We start from the raw sequence: 20,207 nt of genomic DNA, 5'->3' as shown, positions 1-20,207 counted from the left end.
ATCACATCCGATGACAGCACAACATATCCACTGGCATCACATCATATTCGATGACAGCACACCATATCCACTGGCACCACAACATATCCACTGGCACCACAACATATCCACTGGCACCACAACATATCCACTGGCACCACAACATATCCACTGGCACCACAACTTTTACACAATCAAACATAGTGCACCACATTTAGCAAATTTGTAACAACGCAATCCTTTGTTTGTAAAAAAGAACTACAAGTAGGTATGGGAGTTTCTGAAACCAATTTAATGAAACGAAAAAGTTATCAATCTGATTAAAATCATTATCGAGTTTTTAAAAAAGAAAAAAAAGGAAGAACGACCGCACCGCTTAGCGAATTTAAAGACTCCCTTGGTGCTTGATAGATTAATACTTTATTTCCATATAGTCGTCGTAATTGAAATTCTGTATATTTCAAGATATTGTAGCGCAAAAAATGTTCAAATTTCAAACATGAATCAACATGTGTTCCTTGAGTTAAATGTTTAATAGAAAATAGAAGGCCCGATTCGAGAAGCGCCTCAACGTCGGGCTTTTGCGTATGTCAAAGATTACCCATATGTTTTAATGTTATAACATGTCAGAGAATAATGGATACCGGGCACAGAACAAATGTATACTTTGTTACGAAGAATAAATCTAGTTTAATTATAGAGAGGGAAATTTATTGTATCGACAGTCAAACAAGATAAAAGTATGATTAAATCAACATTGTGCTACTGCATTCTATTCAGGTTTCCTGTGTGACTTAATTGTGTGTTACTGTCTTGTAAAAATAAAAGGACAGTATTTATAATTAAGGGAAGTAATCGTATATACGAGAGACGGTTGTTTAAATTGTGTTACATACCACCAGTTAAAATCCCTATTTGTCCTGAAGTTCTGACGGAATGTGAAACGTGATTTTATCATTTGTTCTGGTTCGTTGATTTCGAGTTAGAAAGGTCTATGTGCTGTTTGACTTGACCCGTGCGTCGTCACAACTTAATGTGAATTCAAATACCAAAAGTGACATGAGTAAAAATTGACCGCATTATCCAGTCATATCAAGAACACACCTGTTGAAGAAACAGAATAAGAAACAAGCGGATCCGGGCGCGATAAAGAAAAAGAAATTGTGTGTATTGCTAAACAGAATGTGTTTTTGTTCAAATGAAAGTGTGTGGTCAGGTACAGTAAATGCTACAAAGTATGATCGATGATTCATGTGCATAACATTATGTTATAAGGCTGGGCTGGGATCTCCTCCTTGTGTCTGATCCCAATGACATTTGTGCGAAATTGTATGCTTTTCCAATAATTTGCGCAGTTTATTTAATAGTTGCATATTATTACATTATTAGGTAGGTGTTTATCGGTATATTGCTTTTTTGTTGGCAACAGAAGGCTGGTAGCTTTGTCACGATGAAAGGATGCTTTGCTAAAGATGCCACAGGTACGTTACACTGATTCGCGACTGTTAGTTCTATCAAGATGGGAGCTATAACTGTGTGTTTGTTGATTATTTGTTGCGCTCTAGTTTGCTTTGGTCAGCAGGTTAGGATCCCAGTCGGCATGTCAATAGCTGACTTTAACGATAAGGTTAGCCTTTAACAGTTTTTATAATTATGTGTAGCAGAATCTGCTTCGAATTATTGACTTATAATTACGTTTAAATAATTCAGCTTTTGTTATAAATTTGGAAACAAGGCAAAGGTTTTCAGATCAAAACATGTAAAAATTGTGATGGACGATTAAAAGTTTCTACTGTTCATTTTGCATCGAGTGTCTGGACGAAATGAAGATATTTGTCATCTTTTGTTTCATCAGTTTTTGTCTGAAAGAAAAAAAAATAACTTTCGTAGGATTGGAAAGAGATTATTATTATTATGACCAGGGCAAGTTCTATCGGTCAATCGAATTTCATCAAATGCGGTTTTAGTCAAGGTTTTTGTTGTTGTTTTGTTTTCATTTAGAGCAGCTAACATCTGTCAATGCATATACCTGCTACATTGCCAGAGAGGATAAACCTTAACTCAATATCATAAAAATGATTAAGTCAAATACCAATCTCAATCTTAACTCATTTTACAAAGAAAAAAGAATTGATATATTTTGTAAAAAGTTGAAGCGCATTCTCTTAAAGAATATGTTGATTAAAACCCTTGGTCAAGATCAAAAGAATATATTCTTCAGCGAAAAATGTAATTGGGGCAAGCTCATTGTTTTTAGCTATAACTCAAGTACATTTTTGCATATACTTTTACAATATGAACTTGAATATATAATGCATACTAATTAATCAGGTTGTGGGGAAATTCCATCGACAACTCTACTGGGCAGTACCTGTCATAAATGGTGCACCGAAGTTTTCGGCTGGTCTAGGCTATCAGCTCAAAATCAAACAACTGGAAGAAGAGAATAGATACCTAGTAACAGCAATTGCTGATGTCGCGGATGGGTTAGTACAATGATTCATACAAACATATCTTGACGCGTTCTTATACGTCTCATATTATTCTTTTAAACCTTATTTTTGTCAAAGAGAAAAGTGTTTTGCTTTGGTCGAAATTTTGGAGTGTTGGATAAGTTTGAGGAAAAAATATTTTAATTCAGAAACATATATACAGTACTGATTTGCAAGTACTTTAAAAGCCTGTGATTAACAAAAATACCTAACAAATAAAATTGATCTGAGTTTGAGTAAAACGAATAAGAAAATAAATACTTTCCTTGTTTTTAATGTAAAAATGGCCAGGTGGCGTTAACAATCAATAATGATTTTAAAAGCATTCACCTTGGGGAACCGATACGTTCAGATCGATTCAATTGATGTGAAAATTTAACATCTGAATGTTCATGGTGAAAGTGTGTCATATGCATTATGAAGAAAAATGTTTACAACTTTTAACAAGGAGCATAACAATAGAAGTTACACATGTACAAATCGATATAGTTAAACCTTATTAATCAATCTACTTATACATCGCTGTAGATGATAACCGAAATCAAGTGGTAAAACTGGTCCAGTAACTCATAATGACCAGGTTTCTGGTTTTACCAAAAGATAGGATTTTATCACAGTTTTGTCCGGCCAGTCGACCATACCTGTAGGCTTATTTTCTGTCCTAAACGTACTTCGCTTATTTGCATGTGATTCATCTGCTTCTCAATGATATTTCCGATATGTTGAAATATTACGTTTTTGTATAATGCACTTTATATGTCAAATCTTAAGGTGTGGTTCGCTCCCCCACTTAATCCATTTGTTTGTACTTTGAACGTATTTTCTATTCTGCAATTTCGGTATCAAAGAATGCATTACCGTGAAAAAAAAGAGATGTGGTCCAAAACATGAGCGAGTCCCCAAATTAAAGGTACACTGTATAAAATTGCTGTATGACTGCTGACAAAAGATCAGATCAAAGTTTATCCTATTTACAATAAACAAAAAAGACAAACTCTGAGAAAGAAGGTTTAAACAAGAAGTTACGATAGTTACGAAATGGTATTCAGGGAATGTTATTGTCCGTTTAATAAATTTCAGAGATTCTGTCGCACTGCAAAAGTGTAAATCATACTCTTACTACCTTAAGAATGATGCGGATGATGGTACAACCGTGCTCAACAATGTTAACGAAAGTAAGTGGAACAAATTAAATTTACTTTTGCCACTGTGAATATATGCTCTGGATCATTAAATCAGTCGCTTCTAATAGGCCATCTCCGATAGGCATGGAATACATACTTTAGTTGCAACACTCACGATACGCTAGTTAGTTAGGCGTATGATTCGCTAATTAATATGGCGCACGATTCGCTAGTTCATATGGCGCACGATTTGCTAGTTCATGTGGCGCACGATTTACTAGTTCATATGGCGTATGATTCGCTAGTTCATGTGGCGTACGATTCGCTAGTTCATATGGCGTACGATTCGCTAGTTCATATGGCGCACGATTGGCTAGTTTATATGGCGTATGATTCGCTAGTTCATATGGCGCACGATTCGCTAGTTCATATGGCGCACGATGTGCTAGTTCATGTGGCGTTTGACTCGCTAGTTCATGTGGCGCACGATTCACTAGTTCATGTGTGCACGATTCGCTAGTTCATATGGCGCACGATTAGCTATTTCATGTGACGCACGATTCGCTAGTTCATATGGCGTACGATTCGCTAGTTCATATGGCACACGATTGGCTAGTTTATATGGCGCACAATCCGCTAGTTCATATGGCGCACAATTAGCTAGTTAATAAAGCGTACGATTCGCTAGTTCATATGGCGCACGATACGCTAGTTAATTAGGCGTACGATTCGCTAGTTAATATGGCGCACGATTCGCTAGTTCATGTGGCGGACGATTCGTTAGTTCATATGGCATATGATTCGCTAGGTCATGTGGCGTACGATTTGCTAGTTTATATGCTGTACGATTCGCTAGTTCATATGGCGCACGATTGGCTAGATTATATGCAGTATGATTCGCTAGTTCATATGGCGCACGATTCGCTAGTTCATGCTGTGCACGATTCGCTAGTTGATGTATCGTATGATTCGCTAGTTCATTTGGCACACGCTTCGCTAGTTCATGTGGCGTTTGATTCGCTAGTTCATGTGGCGCACGATTATCTAGTTCATATGGCACACAATTAGCTAGTTTATATGGCGCACGATTCGCCAGTTCATATTATGCACAATTAGCTAGTTAATTAAGCGTACGATTCGCTAGTTCATATGGCGCACGATACGCTAGTTGATAAGGCGTACGATTCGCTAGTTAATAAGGCGTACGATTCACTAGTTAATTAGGCGTACAGTTTGCTAGTTGATAAGGCATACGATACGCCTGTTGATAACGCGCACTAATCGCTTGTTAATTAGGCACATTATACGCTAGTCAAGAAGTCACACTATACGCTAGTCAAGAAGTCGTACGAAACGTTAAATGGAAAGGATCATGATACGCTAGCTATGACCGCTACGCACGCAAAGCTAGTTGATTAAGCGCACGATATGTTGGTTGATACAGTAAACGATATGTTTGTGTCAACGGCACTCGAGAAGGTATTCAATTAAGTGCACGATACGCTGGTTAACCTCGATCGAACTGAAAATTTGTCGCATATAATCCCTGCTTCCGGATCATGTACAAACGAGATATTTAAAGGGGCGATTGCTGAGTAGCTTTGACGAAACAAATATGGCCAAAGGACTGAGGTGTTTTATGATTTACCGAATCGATCGCTAATATATAAGGTTCATGGTACGCGAATTCAAAAGGCGCACGATACGCTAATCGATAGGGAGCACGATACGCTAGTCTATAGGGTTAATGATACATTAGTTTTTAAGTTGAACGATACGCTAGTTGTTCATGTGAACGATTCACAAATTGATATGGACGTCCATTATGCTACATGATTTGGGGCATGATATCCTGGCAGAGAAGGTGCACGATATGCTTGTCAATACTACGCGCGCTTCCCTAGATGATACGGCGCGTAATATGTTAGCTGATAAGCCGCACACTCTACCAGTTGAAAAGGCACACTATACGCTAGCTGATGCATCGCACGACAGCTTAGTTAAAATTACATCATTTATATGGCGCATGATACGCTAGTTGATACGAGGCACGATTCCATAATTGATACGGCGCAAGATACGCTCTTTGATAAGGCACAATATATGCTAGTTACACAGCGCATGCGCACGATACGCTTGGTGATATTGTGCACGATAAGCTAGTTGATAAGGAGAACGATACGCTAGTTAATAACGTGAACGATACATTTCTTTGAAAGGCGCACGATACGCTAGTTGATAAGGCGTACGGTAAGCAAGTTGATATGGCACGATACGCTTGATGAAAAGGCGAACGATAGTCTAGTTAATAAGGTGCACGATATTGTAGTTTATATGTCACACGATACGCAGTTGATAAAGCGCACGATACGCTGGTTGATAAGGCACACGATACGCTTGTTGATAAGGCACACCATACGGTAGGTGGTAAGGCGCACCATACGATAGGTGATAAGGCGCTTGTTGATATGGCAAAAGTTACGCTAGTTTTTAAGTCAATAGATACGCTTGTTAAAATGGCACACGTTATGCTAGTTGATAAGGTACACATTAACCCGAACTTACACTTACACCGATATTGCTTATTTTAAATTAATTAACTATAAGTTTTAAATACACTTTTTTAAATTTCAATATTCTTGCGGAAACTAACAGTCTTCGTTTTACCAGAGTTGAAGATCAAACATATCAATATGTTTTTAAAGTTGAAACATAAAGTACATAGTGTATAATGGTAGTTTTTATTGTTACAGCAACCACCCGCTACGCTGTCTTCTGGTCGTCAGACGTAGATCACTACACATTGATGCTAAGATGTTTTATAAAGGAAGGCCTACCAGAACCAAGGACGTGCAAGGTAGAAGATACGGCGATAAGTCTGTTCGTACCAGACACACTTGACAATCTGAAATGGAGCAAGGTACTGAAAGATCTTGAGGAGACCGATGTTGAGTTCGGGAACGAACGATTTGAATGGTTTTTCAATTTCAACTATGGGAAAAGTAAGTATACGTTTTATGAGACATATGATCATCTTGTGTTTTGTTGGTAGAATAATACACACATGAACAACTCCAGTCTAGTGCGAGGAAAGGTTTCGGTCCTTCCACAATATTGTAAAACAATAAACGCAGAAAAATCGACGATGTCAAGATATTGTTGCAGATATTGATATACGTACAAAACATATGAATCACTATGATATCGACAATTTTCCTGACGCAGAGAACTGCATAGCATTCGGACTAAAACATCAATTTTGCATGTAAACAACGTCTAGTTCTTGTTATGCCAGAATAGTCTTTACCAGAGCGCTAAGTTTAGTGATGATAAATAAACATTAACGAAAGTGAGAAAGAAAACAAACGTCCTTGAATATTTATCTCAGTTGTATGGCCATACTTCTGGAGTGACTGGAAATTTATGACCTATTATTATTAACAGTATCTTTCTTTATTTAAGGCACGTGTGTTGACGTGTGATGACTGTTCAGATTGATTGCGGCGAGGACAGTGTCTTCCGATTAGACAAGAGTCACCAATTTTATTTGCACTTTGTATGTTTGCTTGTATTTGAGCCTGTAAGTGTCCTCTCTTTAACATAAACAATATTTATGAATCTTGACTAAACACCACCACCATCACCACCACCACCACCACCACCACCAACAACAACAACAATAAATCAATCATTCAGTCCTAGGGTGTACCTTTTAAACATAAACTTATAGAGTGTTTTTTGTTCAATTATGAATTGTTTACCTTTAAATAAAGTTTCTTATGTTTTCTGCTTTGCTGGTTTTTCATTTGAATAAAAGCTTGATTTATATAACATTTTCAATGCTGTTGTACTACCCATAAGCAGGCTAACTTTATGTGTTTGCGTTTTCGTTGCCCGCTTGCAGTTTTTGCTGTACGACAGGTATGTTCACCTCAGTGGTAAATGAACTCACTGTTGTTCTGCCTACAGTGTTTACTTTTGTTTTATTTCTCAAGTTCATAAAGTATTACAACTCAACAACAACATGAACATCAACTATCTTTCCCATTCCCCCCAAAAACATCAGAAAGTCGGATGTTTCGATTCGGACAGGAAACACACATCTAATAGTTTTATAGTATACCTTAAATTTATTTTCATTAATTTGTGGACAAAATATGCAGAAATCAACGTTAACGTGAAATAGTTCATCTAGGAACCGCGTGTTTGATGATTTATCACTTTCATATTGTGATTTAATATCTTAAAAAAATATATTGATCTAGCTCTATTAAAAATATAAAATTTCATTCGCTATAAACTACGAAGAGCTCGACCAAATATATATTTCTTCAGGAAATTAAATCACAGCATAAAAATAATAATAAATCGTCTAACACGCGGTTCTTAGATGAGCTTATTTTATCTACTACTTCACGAACAAACTTTTTGCGAAAGCATACAAAGAAGTATTCGAAAGTTGCTGTTTGAGTGGCATTCGCGCCTTTCCGTCGAGTGTCACTTCTTCCTCAATTCTGAGGTTTTCTGATGCAAGTTCATGTATGATATCTTTGAATTAAATGTTAATTATCCACAATGCCATGTCTGGAACGTACAAGTTGTCGAACATTTTGAAGTGTAGAAATTGTATAGATTACAAACAGAATCTGGTTTGTTTTGAGTGAACGTTTATATAACTTTATTCATTGAGGAGTTTTGGTCTCAGAGTTTAAGTTCATGTTGCTTATCGTCTTACTAATTTTCATGTTGGAATATTCGCTATGATTTTCGTGACAAATAATATTTATTTTAATTGCCTTTTATCAACATGCTGCGTTTTCCTTTCTTTCGATGGATAACTGAAATATAAATAGATATAGATATAGATGGTAAGATACCGTTCAATGCATAGCCTGTGGATAAAACACAGCAATATGGCGAATAAAAGATCGTTTTAGTGTTAGATAGCAATAAATTTCATCGAGTTATTTTCTCCCCGAGTGGGGTAATGCGGCGAAAACTTATAGAAGACTTAAACTAGGCATCTCTACGTCATAGATAGACTGCTCATACCATATCTTAAATAACAGAGATCAGTTAATTGCGATTAAAGTATCGGTATTTACCTTTAAAAGGCTAATTATCATAAACTGAAGCAAAAGTTATAGTTTTTCGCAGAGAAAAACCTGTTTTCCGTAACATTAGTTTATCCATTTTAACGGCAAAAATGGCAACAATATTGTGTTTTTTTTCCCAACTATGTTTTCATCATATTTGATACTGGCTCAAGTTCGATTCCCAAATATATGAACTATGACACTAAACTCATTTCAACGTACATCAATAAACCTTATCTCTTTCTAAAAAATGAAAGACCGTTTTTAAAGCTATGCTTAAAATCATTTTTCTAAAACATGACTCTGTTGCTTTACTATAAGGCCATTGATATTGGAAAAAATAATCTAATGGTAAACTTTTGTGCCTGGAAACAGAGCCCGTATTGGTTTCTTTCCGACTAAATGATTACAGAATAGCATGATAATTTCGATGTAGCATTGCGAAGAGTAACGACGCTTTGGTCACGTCATTTTGCTTTAATAGCATTCTTGTTCCTTTAAATCTTTACATTATAAACATATGTGGTTCATTCGGATTGCTTAATAAGATTAAAAACAAGCGATGAACAACTCTGAGGACACGATTTTTACCAATAATAATAGCGTCGTAGACAACATAACATTAGGTGTGGTGCTATACGGACGTCATGAATTTCTGCGTACAAGGCCTGGACTGGCAGTTCCATGCATTATTGTGCTTGGCGTTGCATCCATTGTTGGAACGTTGGGTAACCTGTTGATTCTGTTTGTCATTGCTACAAAGAGGAAACTGAGGAACGTGGAGTCAATTTTTATCGTGAATTTGGCTATTTCGGACCTGTATGTAACCGTTGTGGCTGACCCTATGAGTCTTATAGGTAAATTTAAATAGTTGTCATTTTAATTTGCATTCATTTGATTAAGAGATGTTATTAAGAATTGCTGTCTTAACATGTTTGTCTTAGTGTTAAACGATAGTTCAGATGAAAATAACATATGAGATTCATTGAGAAGTTATAAACAAATGTATCAAATCAAAAAGATCATTTTTTCAGTCACTGGTCATTGTAAAAAGCTAGCTTAGATTAATTGGTGTTGGTAATATGTTGTTACATGATTAAACCGTCTGTATTTTCATCATAGTATATCCTAATTGTTATAACTCACGTGACTTTGCCTCTATAAAATTACCTTTAGTTATCATAACCTATTTTGCAGTGTCTCAAAACTTCCGACGCGTGTAGTCTTAACTTAGATTGATTACTTTATATTTTATATTTATTACTTATTGTATACTTAAGGATTTTTTTACTGAAGTTTAAATAAAGCCATGACAAAAAAAGCATTTTTTTCAGTCAGTTCTATCTCTTCCTTTTAATTTTCTAATTATTGAACACTAACCTTCTTATCCTTTTATTAAAAGGATGTATGTACAATTCCATATAAGGCCGGCCATACCAAATAAATCATATGCTTAGCGTCAGATTATCTACCTAGCAAGTAGGAAATTAAAATATTATAATAGTCAACCCACTTAAGGTATATGTTACAAAAGGGATCAGAAAAGTAATTTGACGATGCAAATTTTAAACATAAACCTATACGCATCAAGATCCATAGGAAACGTATTGTAACAGTTATTAGGGTTATAAATATACCTTTGACCTTGTCTTACTGTCATATAAGCTTCGTAAATACAGCTTTTTCTGTGATACATTATCTTTTAGAAATGTTTTTTTTCGGTTTCGAAGTCCAAAAATTTACCGGCCAAATAACTTTATTTGTTTACGATGTCGAGTTAAACATATTCTACCTCTAAATATAATGGACTATGCATAGAAATTGGTTCTGAAATGAAATGTTTGGTATGGATATTTATTGTGTGCAAAAAAAAGTATAATAATTCACTCATTCTAATGCTGTCAACTTGTTATGTCGCACATACGGAATTATTTGTTTACTTTTTAACGCAGGAAACTAAAATCTCTCTTAACACGTGTGAACTGTCATTTTTTAAGCATCCCGTTTAACATACACATATAAGCAAAGGTTGTAAAGAAACTAGTCATAACAAATAAAAATATATTGCGTATCAAAATGTTTTGAAAATACATATGATCTTTTGTCATCCATTAATAACATTCCTTAGGCGCTTAGTCGATGCGAAAATAGTAAAGTTCCATCACGACTGTTGCTTTCTACCTTCTTTGATGATACTGCAACCTATGAATTTTCCTAACGGCTTAGCTGTTTTTATAAGCAAAATCAGACGTTCGTGATTTATAGGTCTGGATTAAAATGATTATTGTTTGAAGGATTAAATTAGAAATATACGTAGGAATACACTAGGAAAAAATGAAGTGCATATATCGTAGAAGTAGTCCGTCAATTCCCCAAAACGAACACAGGTACATAAAACCGTACGAAAAGTTTATTGATAAAGTTTTAGATCGACATATACATAATTGGTCAATTAAGAATGTGTTACAAGAACCACAGCAAATGTATTGCAAATAAACTTTTCTGAATGACTTTGTTTTCCATCTGATAATATGCCATTCAATTAGATTTAGCCACTGAGCTATGAAGTTTCATATCAAAAGTAAACATGGTCCCTTGTCTCAGTTTTTTTATCTTGCGGGGTTGGTTAAGCAATTTAATTGGAAACTCATATCCGATTAAAAGCAATATCATTCCTGTTGTAAGGACTATATTGTATAATGAAAATTTAATTGCATGGGGATTTTTGCATAGGGATTTTTTTCTTCTTTTTACTCAGATTTCCCAAGTGTGTCTAAAATTCGTTGATGTACCTTTTTGGTATTCATGTAAAATGTACCTTTTTTCCCTTCTGATTCTTGTGATACACTGACAGCCATACATATATAGACAACGATGAATTAATAGACAACGTACATTCATAGATAACCATACATTCATAGACAACGTTCGTTCATAGATAACCATATAATACATAGACAACGTACATTCCTAGATAACCATAGATGCATAGACAATGTACGTTCATGGATAACCATACATGCATAGACAACGTACATTCATAGATAACCATACATGCATAGACAACGTACATTCATAGATAACCATACATGCAAGGACAACGTTCGTTCATAGATAACCATACATGCATAGACAACGTACATTCATAGATAACCATACATGCATCTTTCGTTAATGGATAACCATACATGAAAGACAACGTTCGTTCATGGATAACCATACATGCATAGACAACGTTCGTTCAAAGGCAACCATACATGCATAGACAACGTTCGTTCATGGATAATCATACATGCATAAACAACGTACGTTCATGGATAACCATACATGCATAGACAATGTTCGTTCATGGATAACCATACATGCATAGACAACGTTCGTTCATGGATAACCATACATGCATAGACAACGTTCGTTCATGGATAGCCATTCATGCATAGACAACGTACGTTCATAGATAACCATACATGCATAGACAACGTTCGTTCATAGATAACCATACATGCATAGACAACGTTCGTTCATGGATAACCATACATGCATAGACAACGTACGTTCATAGATAACCATACATGCATAGACAACGTTCGTTCATAGATAACCATACATGCATAGACAACGTACATTCATAGATAACCATACATGCAAGGACAACGTTCGTTCATAGATAACCATACATGCATAGACAACGTACATTCATAGATAACCATACATGCAGCGTTCGTTAATGGATAACCATACATGAAAGACTACGTTCGTTCATGGATAACCATACATGCATAGACAACGTTCGTTCATTGATAACCATACATGCATAGACAACGTACTTTCATAGATAACCATACATGCATGGACAACGTTCGTTCATAGATAACCATACATGCATAGACAACGTACATTCATAGATAACCATACATGCAGCGTTCGTTAATGGATAACCATACATGAAAGACTACGTTCGTTCATGGATAACCATACATGCATAGACAACGTACGTTCATAGATAACCATACATGCATAGACAACGTTCGTTCATGGATAACCATACATGCATAGACAACGTACGTTCATAGATAACCATACATGCATAGACAACGTTCGTTCATAGATAACCATACATGCATAGACAACGTTCGTTCATAGATAACCATACATGCATAGACAACGTACGTTCATAGATAACCATACATGCATAGACAACGTTCGTTCATGGATAACCATACATGCATAGACAACGTACATTCATAGATAACCATACATGCATGGACAACGTTCGTTCATAGATAACCATACATGCATAGACAACGTTCGTTCATTGATAACCATACATGCATAGACAACGTTCGTTCATAGATAACCATACATGCATAGACAACGTTCGTTCAAAGGTAACCATACATGCATAGACAACGTTCGTTCATGGATAACCATACATGTATAGACAACGTTCGTTAATGGATAACCATACATGCATAGACAACGTTCGTTCATGGTTAACCATGCATACATAGACAACGTACGTTCATAGATAATCATACATGCATAAACAACGTTCGTTCATGGATAACCATACATGCATAGACAATGTTCGTTCATAGATAACCATACATGCATAGACAACGTTCGTTCATAGATAACCATACATGCATAGACAACGTTCGTTCATGGATAACCATACATGCATAGACAACGTTCGTTCATAGATAACCATACATGCATAGACAACGTACATTCATAGATAACCATACATGCATGGACAACGTTCGTTCATAGATAACCATACATGCATAGACAACGTACATTCATAGATAACCATACATGCATCTTTCGTTAATGGATAACCATACATGAAAGACAACGTTCGTTCATGGATAACCATACATGCATAGACAACGTTCGTTCATAGATAACCATACATGCATAGACAACGTTCGTTCATAGATAATCATACATGCATAAACAACGTACGTTCATGGATAACCATACATGCATAGACAACGTTCGTTCATAGATAACCATATATGCATAGACAACGTACGTTCATAGATAACCATACAGTCATAGATAGCCATACAATAATAGTAGTGTTATCTGTTTTTCGACGTTAAATGTCATTCTTCTGAGTGTCTGTTCGATTGAAATGATCCTAATGATTGATAAATTATCAAATCTGTAAAGTTAAAGATAAGCTAAAATATTGTAATGTATCAAATTTGAATTCACTTTATATCTTTCGTTGTTGACCTGATTCAATACTCGTGTTTGATCTAGTATTACATTTTGTATATGAAATAAATGCTGGTTAAACCTAAAAAGCTTTTTAATAATTAGTTTACTAAGCTCTTCACTGTATTTTCTACGGTAGTTTTGACAAATTGTGTCTAATGAATTTCCAATAAATAAGACATTTCCTTCTGTCAAAATGAAATTAAAATATCTTTAGGATTAAAGATCTAACAACGTTGTCTAGTATATAAAAAGTACACGTTGCAATAAAACAACGAGTATGAATGATCTTTACAAATCGTGGCCAGTAAGTTTACCAGTTGGAAACATCAAATAAAGGTTTTATATCAAACACTATTAAACATCATCAAAGTAATGGAAAATCACAATTACAGTTTCAAAAATATCAATGTTGAGTGCTTTTTGTGTTCATAAATGATGAAAGCTTAGCTTTTACGTCAACTCTTCTTAAATACCCTATCATTTAAGTCATATTTGTTTCATAATAAACCCCAGTTTTTTATGAATTATATAAGTTTAAAATGTACCCATACTATGTTTTTCCATTAGATGATTTACAAGAATTTAAGTACAGTTAGCTTAACCGTAGCATTCGTTTCATAGAAAGGTTTTTAATTTTTTACAAAATACACCACTTATGAATATTCAACTATATTTCTAGACCTATGGTCATGAAAACTAGATTTTTGCCTTTGCATATAATATTTGTCAAAGACAAATTACATAAAACACTAGCTTAGGAATACGTTGTGTAAAATATGTACTTATTAATCCAGTTCATAAACAATAAGTCATAAGATCCAAACTGCTCGAATGTTCTTAATCGTAAAAAGCTTAAGTAGCATTTAATTGCATAATAAGTAGTTTCTCTGTTAATCTTTACTATAGTTTCCTTAATTTATCCTGATAAGCAGAGATGATATCATTTAAAATCCAAAAACATTTAAAGTGACACTCTTATTCAAAATAAATACATGCACATGTATAACAAACATTACGTTTGAGTGATGAACCTTTAACTACTTAATAAATAATGCATGTATGGAAAATATCAAACACAGATAACAAGATTGTTACCGTGCATTTAATACCTGAAAACATAAAAAATATTAAATGGCAGGTCAATACTAAATGATTAAGTGTGATCTACAGTACTCTCATAAGGTAGATATACTATGTTTTCTGCACCTTTTTTTTCAAATTAAAGTAAGTATCCATTATAAAAAACCTTTGTTGTCGACATTTATTCATCCTTTTTTATATATCAAAACATACACAATTAATACCAAAAAGAATAGTGAACTGTATAGGGACTTAAGAAGTTTCGTGAACATTAGGCAAGTCCAAAATATTATTAACAAATTTGTCACAATTTAAAGGCATTACAAATTATAGAAATGTTAGTAGGGTGCATAACACCATTACTCAATTACTTGTCAATCGAATAATATATTACAACCAAAACCAATTAAAGCTTGTGTGATGAAATAACACCAATCTTTTCCACCCTTACATCTTTACAGTATGAAAATTTGATAACCCAAACTGTTGAAGGCTGAAAAAGAAACAGCGCATGAGGAAACGGACGCTTAACCCCCTTTCAGTTTTATCCTATTTTAATTGTTCTTACTGTCTCTATTACAATTCTTAAGTCATTTTAATAAACAGAGCTCGCCCCAATTTTTCGAAATATCTTAAGTCTCATATCACAGTGTTAAGCTAAGCTATTTTCCATTGGTCAAAAGCAAATTTAAGTATTAATTTGGCTTATTTAATTAAGACAATTAAGTCTGTTAACCTTAAAAATCTTCGGAAAATTGGGGCCTGATGGCAATACACTAATACAACTTAACTTAGGAAATAGTACTAACAACGGATATGTTAACACATTTCGTTGAACCAAAAGTGATAAAACTGCCTTAACCTTTTTCCATTCTGTCTGTTCTCTTTTAAAAAAAATGATTCCTCGGCCTTTGACCTCTGCCAAATTTTGAAATAATCATGACTAATTGAGATCTGCACTGACTTTGAAAGCATGGGAAACATGTCTGTTTTTATTTGTTCCAAACTATCTAATAGATCAGCATTTAGTTTCCAATTATGACCTTGTTGGTCTTATTGCTTCCAATAATATTAGCAATTGACGAGAATTTGGGATCTTTATAAAGCCTTTGAGAAAAAAATACGTTTTTGAGAAATTATATTTCTGAATTCCTAATTAATTTTCTGAAATGCAAAACGTATTGTTTTGTTATAATGGGTGATTTATTCCGGGAAATCAGTGAAATAACAAATGCATTTCTGACACGTCATGTTATCACCCTTGCATTAATCTTTCATGAATGAACACTTTAAATAATAATCCTAAGAGAAATTTAAAAAAAACAACACAACAATGCTTGAGTTATTCAGTTCTAGAATTATATCAACGTCAAACGGCTGTTTCTTAAAGGGTATTCTAGAATTACCAGTTCGAACGAAGTGTTTTGTCACAAAGAAGAAAAAATAACACGAGCCGCGAAGCTAAGCTTCAGCTTGAAATGTATTATATTAATATTGAAATATGATAAATTTCCCCTACCCATGATTCTAGTCCAATGAAACAGATGGATAAAAGCGTTTATGATTTTGTTTGGAATTTAAAAGTGCCAAAGTGGGTAGGGAATGCCATAAATCAAAACGTTTTAAAAGTTCTTGTTTTATTTGGTTTTAATTAACGATCTATCTGGAATCAAACATACATTCTTTTTGGCATGTTATGGGGTAGTTAAGTGTTAAACAAATTTTACGAAAGAAGATTTTATCAGGTTTTTGATAAAAATGCATTCACATAACATTGTTTTTGTGTCAAAGTGCCCTATAAACCCTAGTCAACCATGTATTGCGTGTTCTTGATGATATTTTTTTTTTCAAATCATAAACAATAGATGTTCAACAGATTATTGAAAAATAGTGGATAAAATTTAATTCATGGTTGCAAAATACAATACGCTCCCCTCACCAAAAAGCATCAAAACATTTTTGAGTGGATAGTACAGACAATTTTGACACAAAAACATAGTCATAATGTATAAAACTATTTCAGGAAAAATGTAGAGGGGTTTTATTGGAAATCTGAACAAATCTTTCTCAAAACGTGTTTAACTTCTTATCACAGCTTCACGTGTTGCAACGGATTTATGAACTAAGTTTGCTAAATATTAAACTTTCAAACTAAATAAAATTTTATTTTAACTTTTTAAGTTTTCGACCTTCAAACGACTTGTTTACTTTGGAAGGCCCTAAATGGCTAATTTACTTCCAGGGGTGGTCACTTAAATATGTGTTATGTGGCATATTTAAATTTTATTAAGATGTAAAGCATTTTGTAAAATTTATCTTATTAGTAACTTCTATTTTTGTTTTTACTTTTGCTTAATACATTTAACTTACATTACAATAACAGTAAATGCCAGGCTTTGTGATTGTTTGTTCTGTATATATTGATTTTAAAGATAAATGAATTGTTAAACTAGGCATATTAATTTTGAAAAAAAACAAAAACATAGTCACTGGGTCCCAACTTTACAGCACATGCATTACCATTATAGCATTCAACATTACTACTACTTGTATATAATCGATAAAGGTCTTATACTTTTTAATCTTTAACTGTGTTAAAATTTCAGCCAAGCTAGAGGGAGAGGAGTTTTTTGGGAGTGTACCGGGCCTCTGCAAGGTTGTTGCCAGTATCTGTACGATATCGTGTGTGACATCACTGATGACGATTGCAGCCATGAGCTTGAACAGATATGTTTTCATTTGCGCTAACGACATCTATAACAAAATATTTACCAAGAAAACCTGTTGCGCCATATCGTTATCGGTATACTTCGTAGGAATAATTCTCGTATTGATGAATACAGCAGGCGTAGGTGACCATGGTTTTGACCGAAAAAGTTTGGAATGTATATGGGACAGAATGGAGACGTTCCCATTTACGATTGTGTTTTCTGTCATTTTAGTATGGATACCTTCGATCATTACCGGCTTATGCTTTCTGAGGATTTATATTTACGTCCGGAAACACAGACGTCGAATACAAGAGCATACCTCTCAAACATTCAATGCCGACAGGCCACCGACGAGTTTCCGCCTTGCTAAAACTTTTGTTTTAATTTACGCCGTATTTGTGTCATGTTGGACGCCGTACGCCCTTCTTATTGTTATCGATTCGAACGACACATTTCCGCACGAAGTTCACCTATACATCACTCTGTTTGCCCATTTGCACCCGTCTATGAACTGGTGTATCTACTTCATGACAAATAAACATTTTGCAAAGGCGTACAAGGAGGTATTTGAAATGTTATTGTCTTGCAAAAAACAAACAAACACACATGTTCACAGGATAGAAATACATCAGGTAAAAGTCAGCGAAACCATTAGCCACTCCTAATCCAGTGTCTCAAAACGGCTCACGGAAACAGTATCCGCTACAGTGACAATAGATGGTGTTGCCAATACGTCAATACGACAACTATGAACAATGGTTTAAGAGGAACAGTCATAATACGAATCCCTTCATGCATTTCCGTGAAAATACATGTTTTTCCACCATCACTTTTAAAATGACATTATCACTATTAGGTCGGGACGTTACATCTCTTCAATGATCGTCAAATTAACGCCAATTTAATCAACATTTTCTCTAAAAAAAGATAGCATAAAAAGAAAAACCGAAAATATGTTGCAGTTCGGTGCTTTACAACATTGTTTTTACCTTTGATCATAAATATTTATTATTTATCATCTCTGGCTGCGCTTTTCGTGAACTATTACTTAAATTTTGAAATAACACCGAAACTTCGAGGTATTCGTGTTATTCTTGCATACCAGACGTGTGTTTCCGGTCATGTGACCGCTGCTGGAAAAACTCTTCTTACACCCCCTATCTAAGATGAGTCACGTGCAAGAACGCGCCACTTCTTATTTATTTTATTGTTTGGTTTATGAAAAGTATAATAGGCAATTTCAATAAAGCGGAATCAAAAATATAAGTATTCAATACCTTTAATTAAAATTGAAAAAAATAATAATCGTAAAAGCGCGATTTTCAAAGGAACTATTTGACGTCTATAGTGATTTGAAATTATTGCGCTTTATGACGTCAGTACACAACGTCGCACGCGCTATTTGGTGAAACGTACAAAAGTGCGTTTTCTACGTCAATTTTTCCACAAATTCAATATTTTAGGTATGCAAGAAAAATATTAATCATGTGTTTCCGGTACGGATCGAAAAATCCGACCCTCGGGAAGCCGCGTGACCGGTAACGAAGCTTGCTCGGCAAGCCTCGTTACCGGCTTACGCGCGTGCCCTCGGGTCGGATTTTTCTATCCATACCGGAAACCCATGATAGATACTTATATTGTTCAAATATTTTACATGGCCATGGTATGCATTTATAAACAATGACTCCCTGGTCACCAATTTCCAAGTTAAAAAGCGCTAAAATTCCGAATTGCATGATTGAACGTTTTCAGCTTATCACATAGACGTACATTTTTATAAAAGAGCACAGCCTGCGGGGGCTGAACGCTCATCTGAGTTTATCCATTTACAGTTTATTCATTTCGTATTTGAACATTGTGAACTAGTCCAAAGTTTGAAAGTGATAGCGTTGATAGTTTGCTTGTAAGTGACCAAAGCACAAAAAAACAGACTAGCTAAAATTATAAAGTCCGAAAATTCTATAATATCCCCCACCCTCCCTCAAAAAGCTATGTCCAATTCTCTAAATCAACCAAAATCCATTAAAATTCTTGTGTTTTACCCATAAAAACCCCCCAGATGTGACTCAGCATTTTAGGTACAATGATAAGAAATGTATTTGTTGAAAAAGTTTTAACGTATTAGCTTTGTTAGTTTTCATTTAAGTCACCTAAACGCAAAACATAACCAACGCCTCCAACGACGACGACGGCGACGACCATCAAGTGAGAACAACAGCTCGTCATTTCTTTCAAAAATCAGTCGAGTAAAAAATAGCACTCCACGTTTCGAGACTTGCAATGCAATGGTTGGGTAGGGGATTTAAAAAGGGCAATTTCCCTATTTTTTCAAAAATAGTTCATACACGTGTGACTAAATTAAATGTAAAACATGCAATAAACATATAGCGTTGTCACATTGTGTTCATCACATGACTATTTCTGAAATACTAGAACCTCAGAATTAACAATCTCCGAAGTGATATAAAAAGCTATTTAACTCTACCCGATACATTA

At 34.7% G+C, this 20,207-nt stretch overlaps 2 protein-coding genes across 2 annotated transcripts; both read left to right on the top strand.

The window, feature by feature from the left end:
- Positions 1-1,449: 1,449 nt before the first annotated feature.
- LOC128238130 (uncharacterized) lies at positions 1,450-7,380 on the top strand. Its single transcript, XM_052953704.1, has 5 exons — positions 1,450-1,606; positions 2,311-2,465; positions 3,552-3,646; positions 6,349-6,597; positions 7,058-7,380. The coding sequence occupies exons 1-5, from the start codon at positions 1,499-1,501 to the stop codon at positions 7,075-7,077; spliced, it is 627 nt and encodes a 208-aa protein (XP_052809664.1). The 5' UTR covers positions 1,450-1,498; the 3' UTR covers positions 7,078-7,380.
- Positions 7,381-9,253: 1,873 nt separating this feature from the next.
- Positions 9,254-18,376, top strand: LOC128237703 (melatonin receptor type 1B-A-like). The gene is made up of 2 exons (XM_052953285.1): positions 9,254-9,548; positions 17,607-18,376. The coding sequence occupies exons 1-2, from the start codon at positions 9,254-9,256 to the stop codon at positions 18,374-18,376; spliced, it is 1,065 nt and encodes a 354-aa protein (XP_052809245.1).
- Positions 18,377-20,207: the final 1,831 nt, after the last annotated feature.

Source organism: Mya arenaria, chromosome 6, assembly GCF_026914265.1.
Source record: "Mya arenaria isolate MELC-2E11 chromosome 6, ASM2691426v1".
In the NCBI taxonomy this organism is placed as follows: Eukaryota; Metazoa; Mollusca; class Bivalvia; order Myida; family Myidae; genus Mya; species Mya arenaria.
The sequence above is the reverse complement of the archived record's forward strand: the minus strand, read 5'-3'. Positions and strand labels throughout refer to the sequence as shown.

Excerpts from the sequence above, each read along its gene's own strand:
- LOC128238130 (XM_052953704.1), top strand. The coding sequence starts at position 1,499 with ATGGGAGCTATAACTGTGTGTTTGTTGATTATTTGTTGCGCTCTAGTT. Across the intron at positions 1,607-2,310 it reads TAGCTGACTTTAACGATAAG|GTTGTGGGGAAATTCCATCG; the intron begins GTTAGCCTTTAA and ends CTAATTAATCAG. Across the intron at positions 6,598-7,057 it reads CAATTTCAACTATGGGAAAA|GCACGTGTGTTGACGTGTGA; the intron begins GTAAGTATACGT and ends TCTTTATTTAAG.
- LOC128237703 (XM_052953285.1), top strand. The coding sequence starts at position 9,254 with ATGAACAACTCTGAGGACACGATTTTTACCAATAATAATAGCGTCGTA. Across the intron at positions 9,549-17,606 it reads TGACCCTATGAGTCTTATAG|CCAAGCTAGAGGGAGAGGAG; the intron begins GTAAATTTAAAT and ends TTAAAATTTCAG.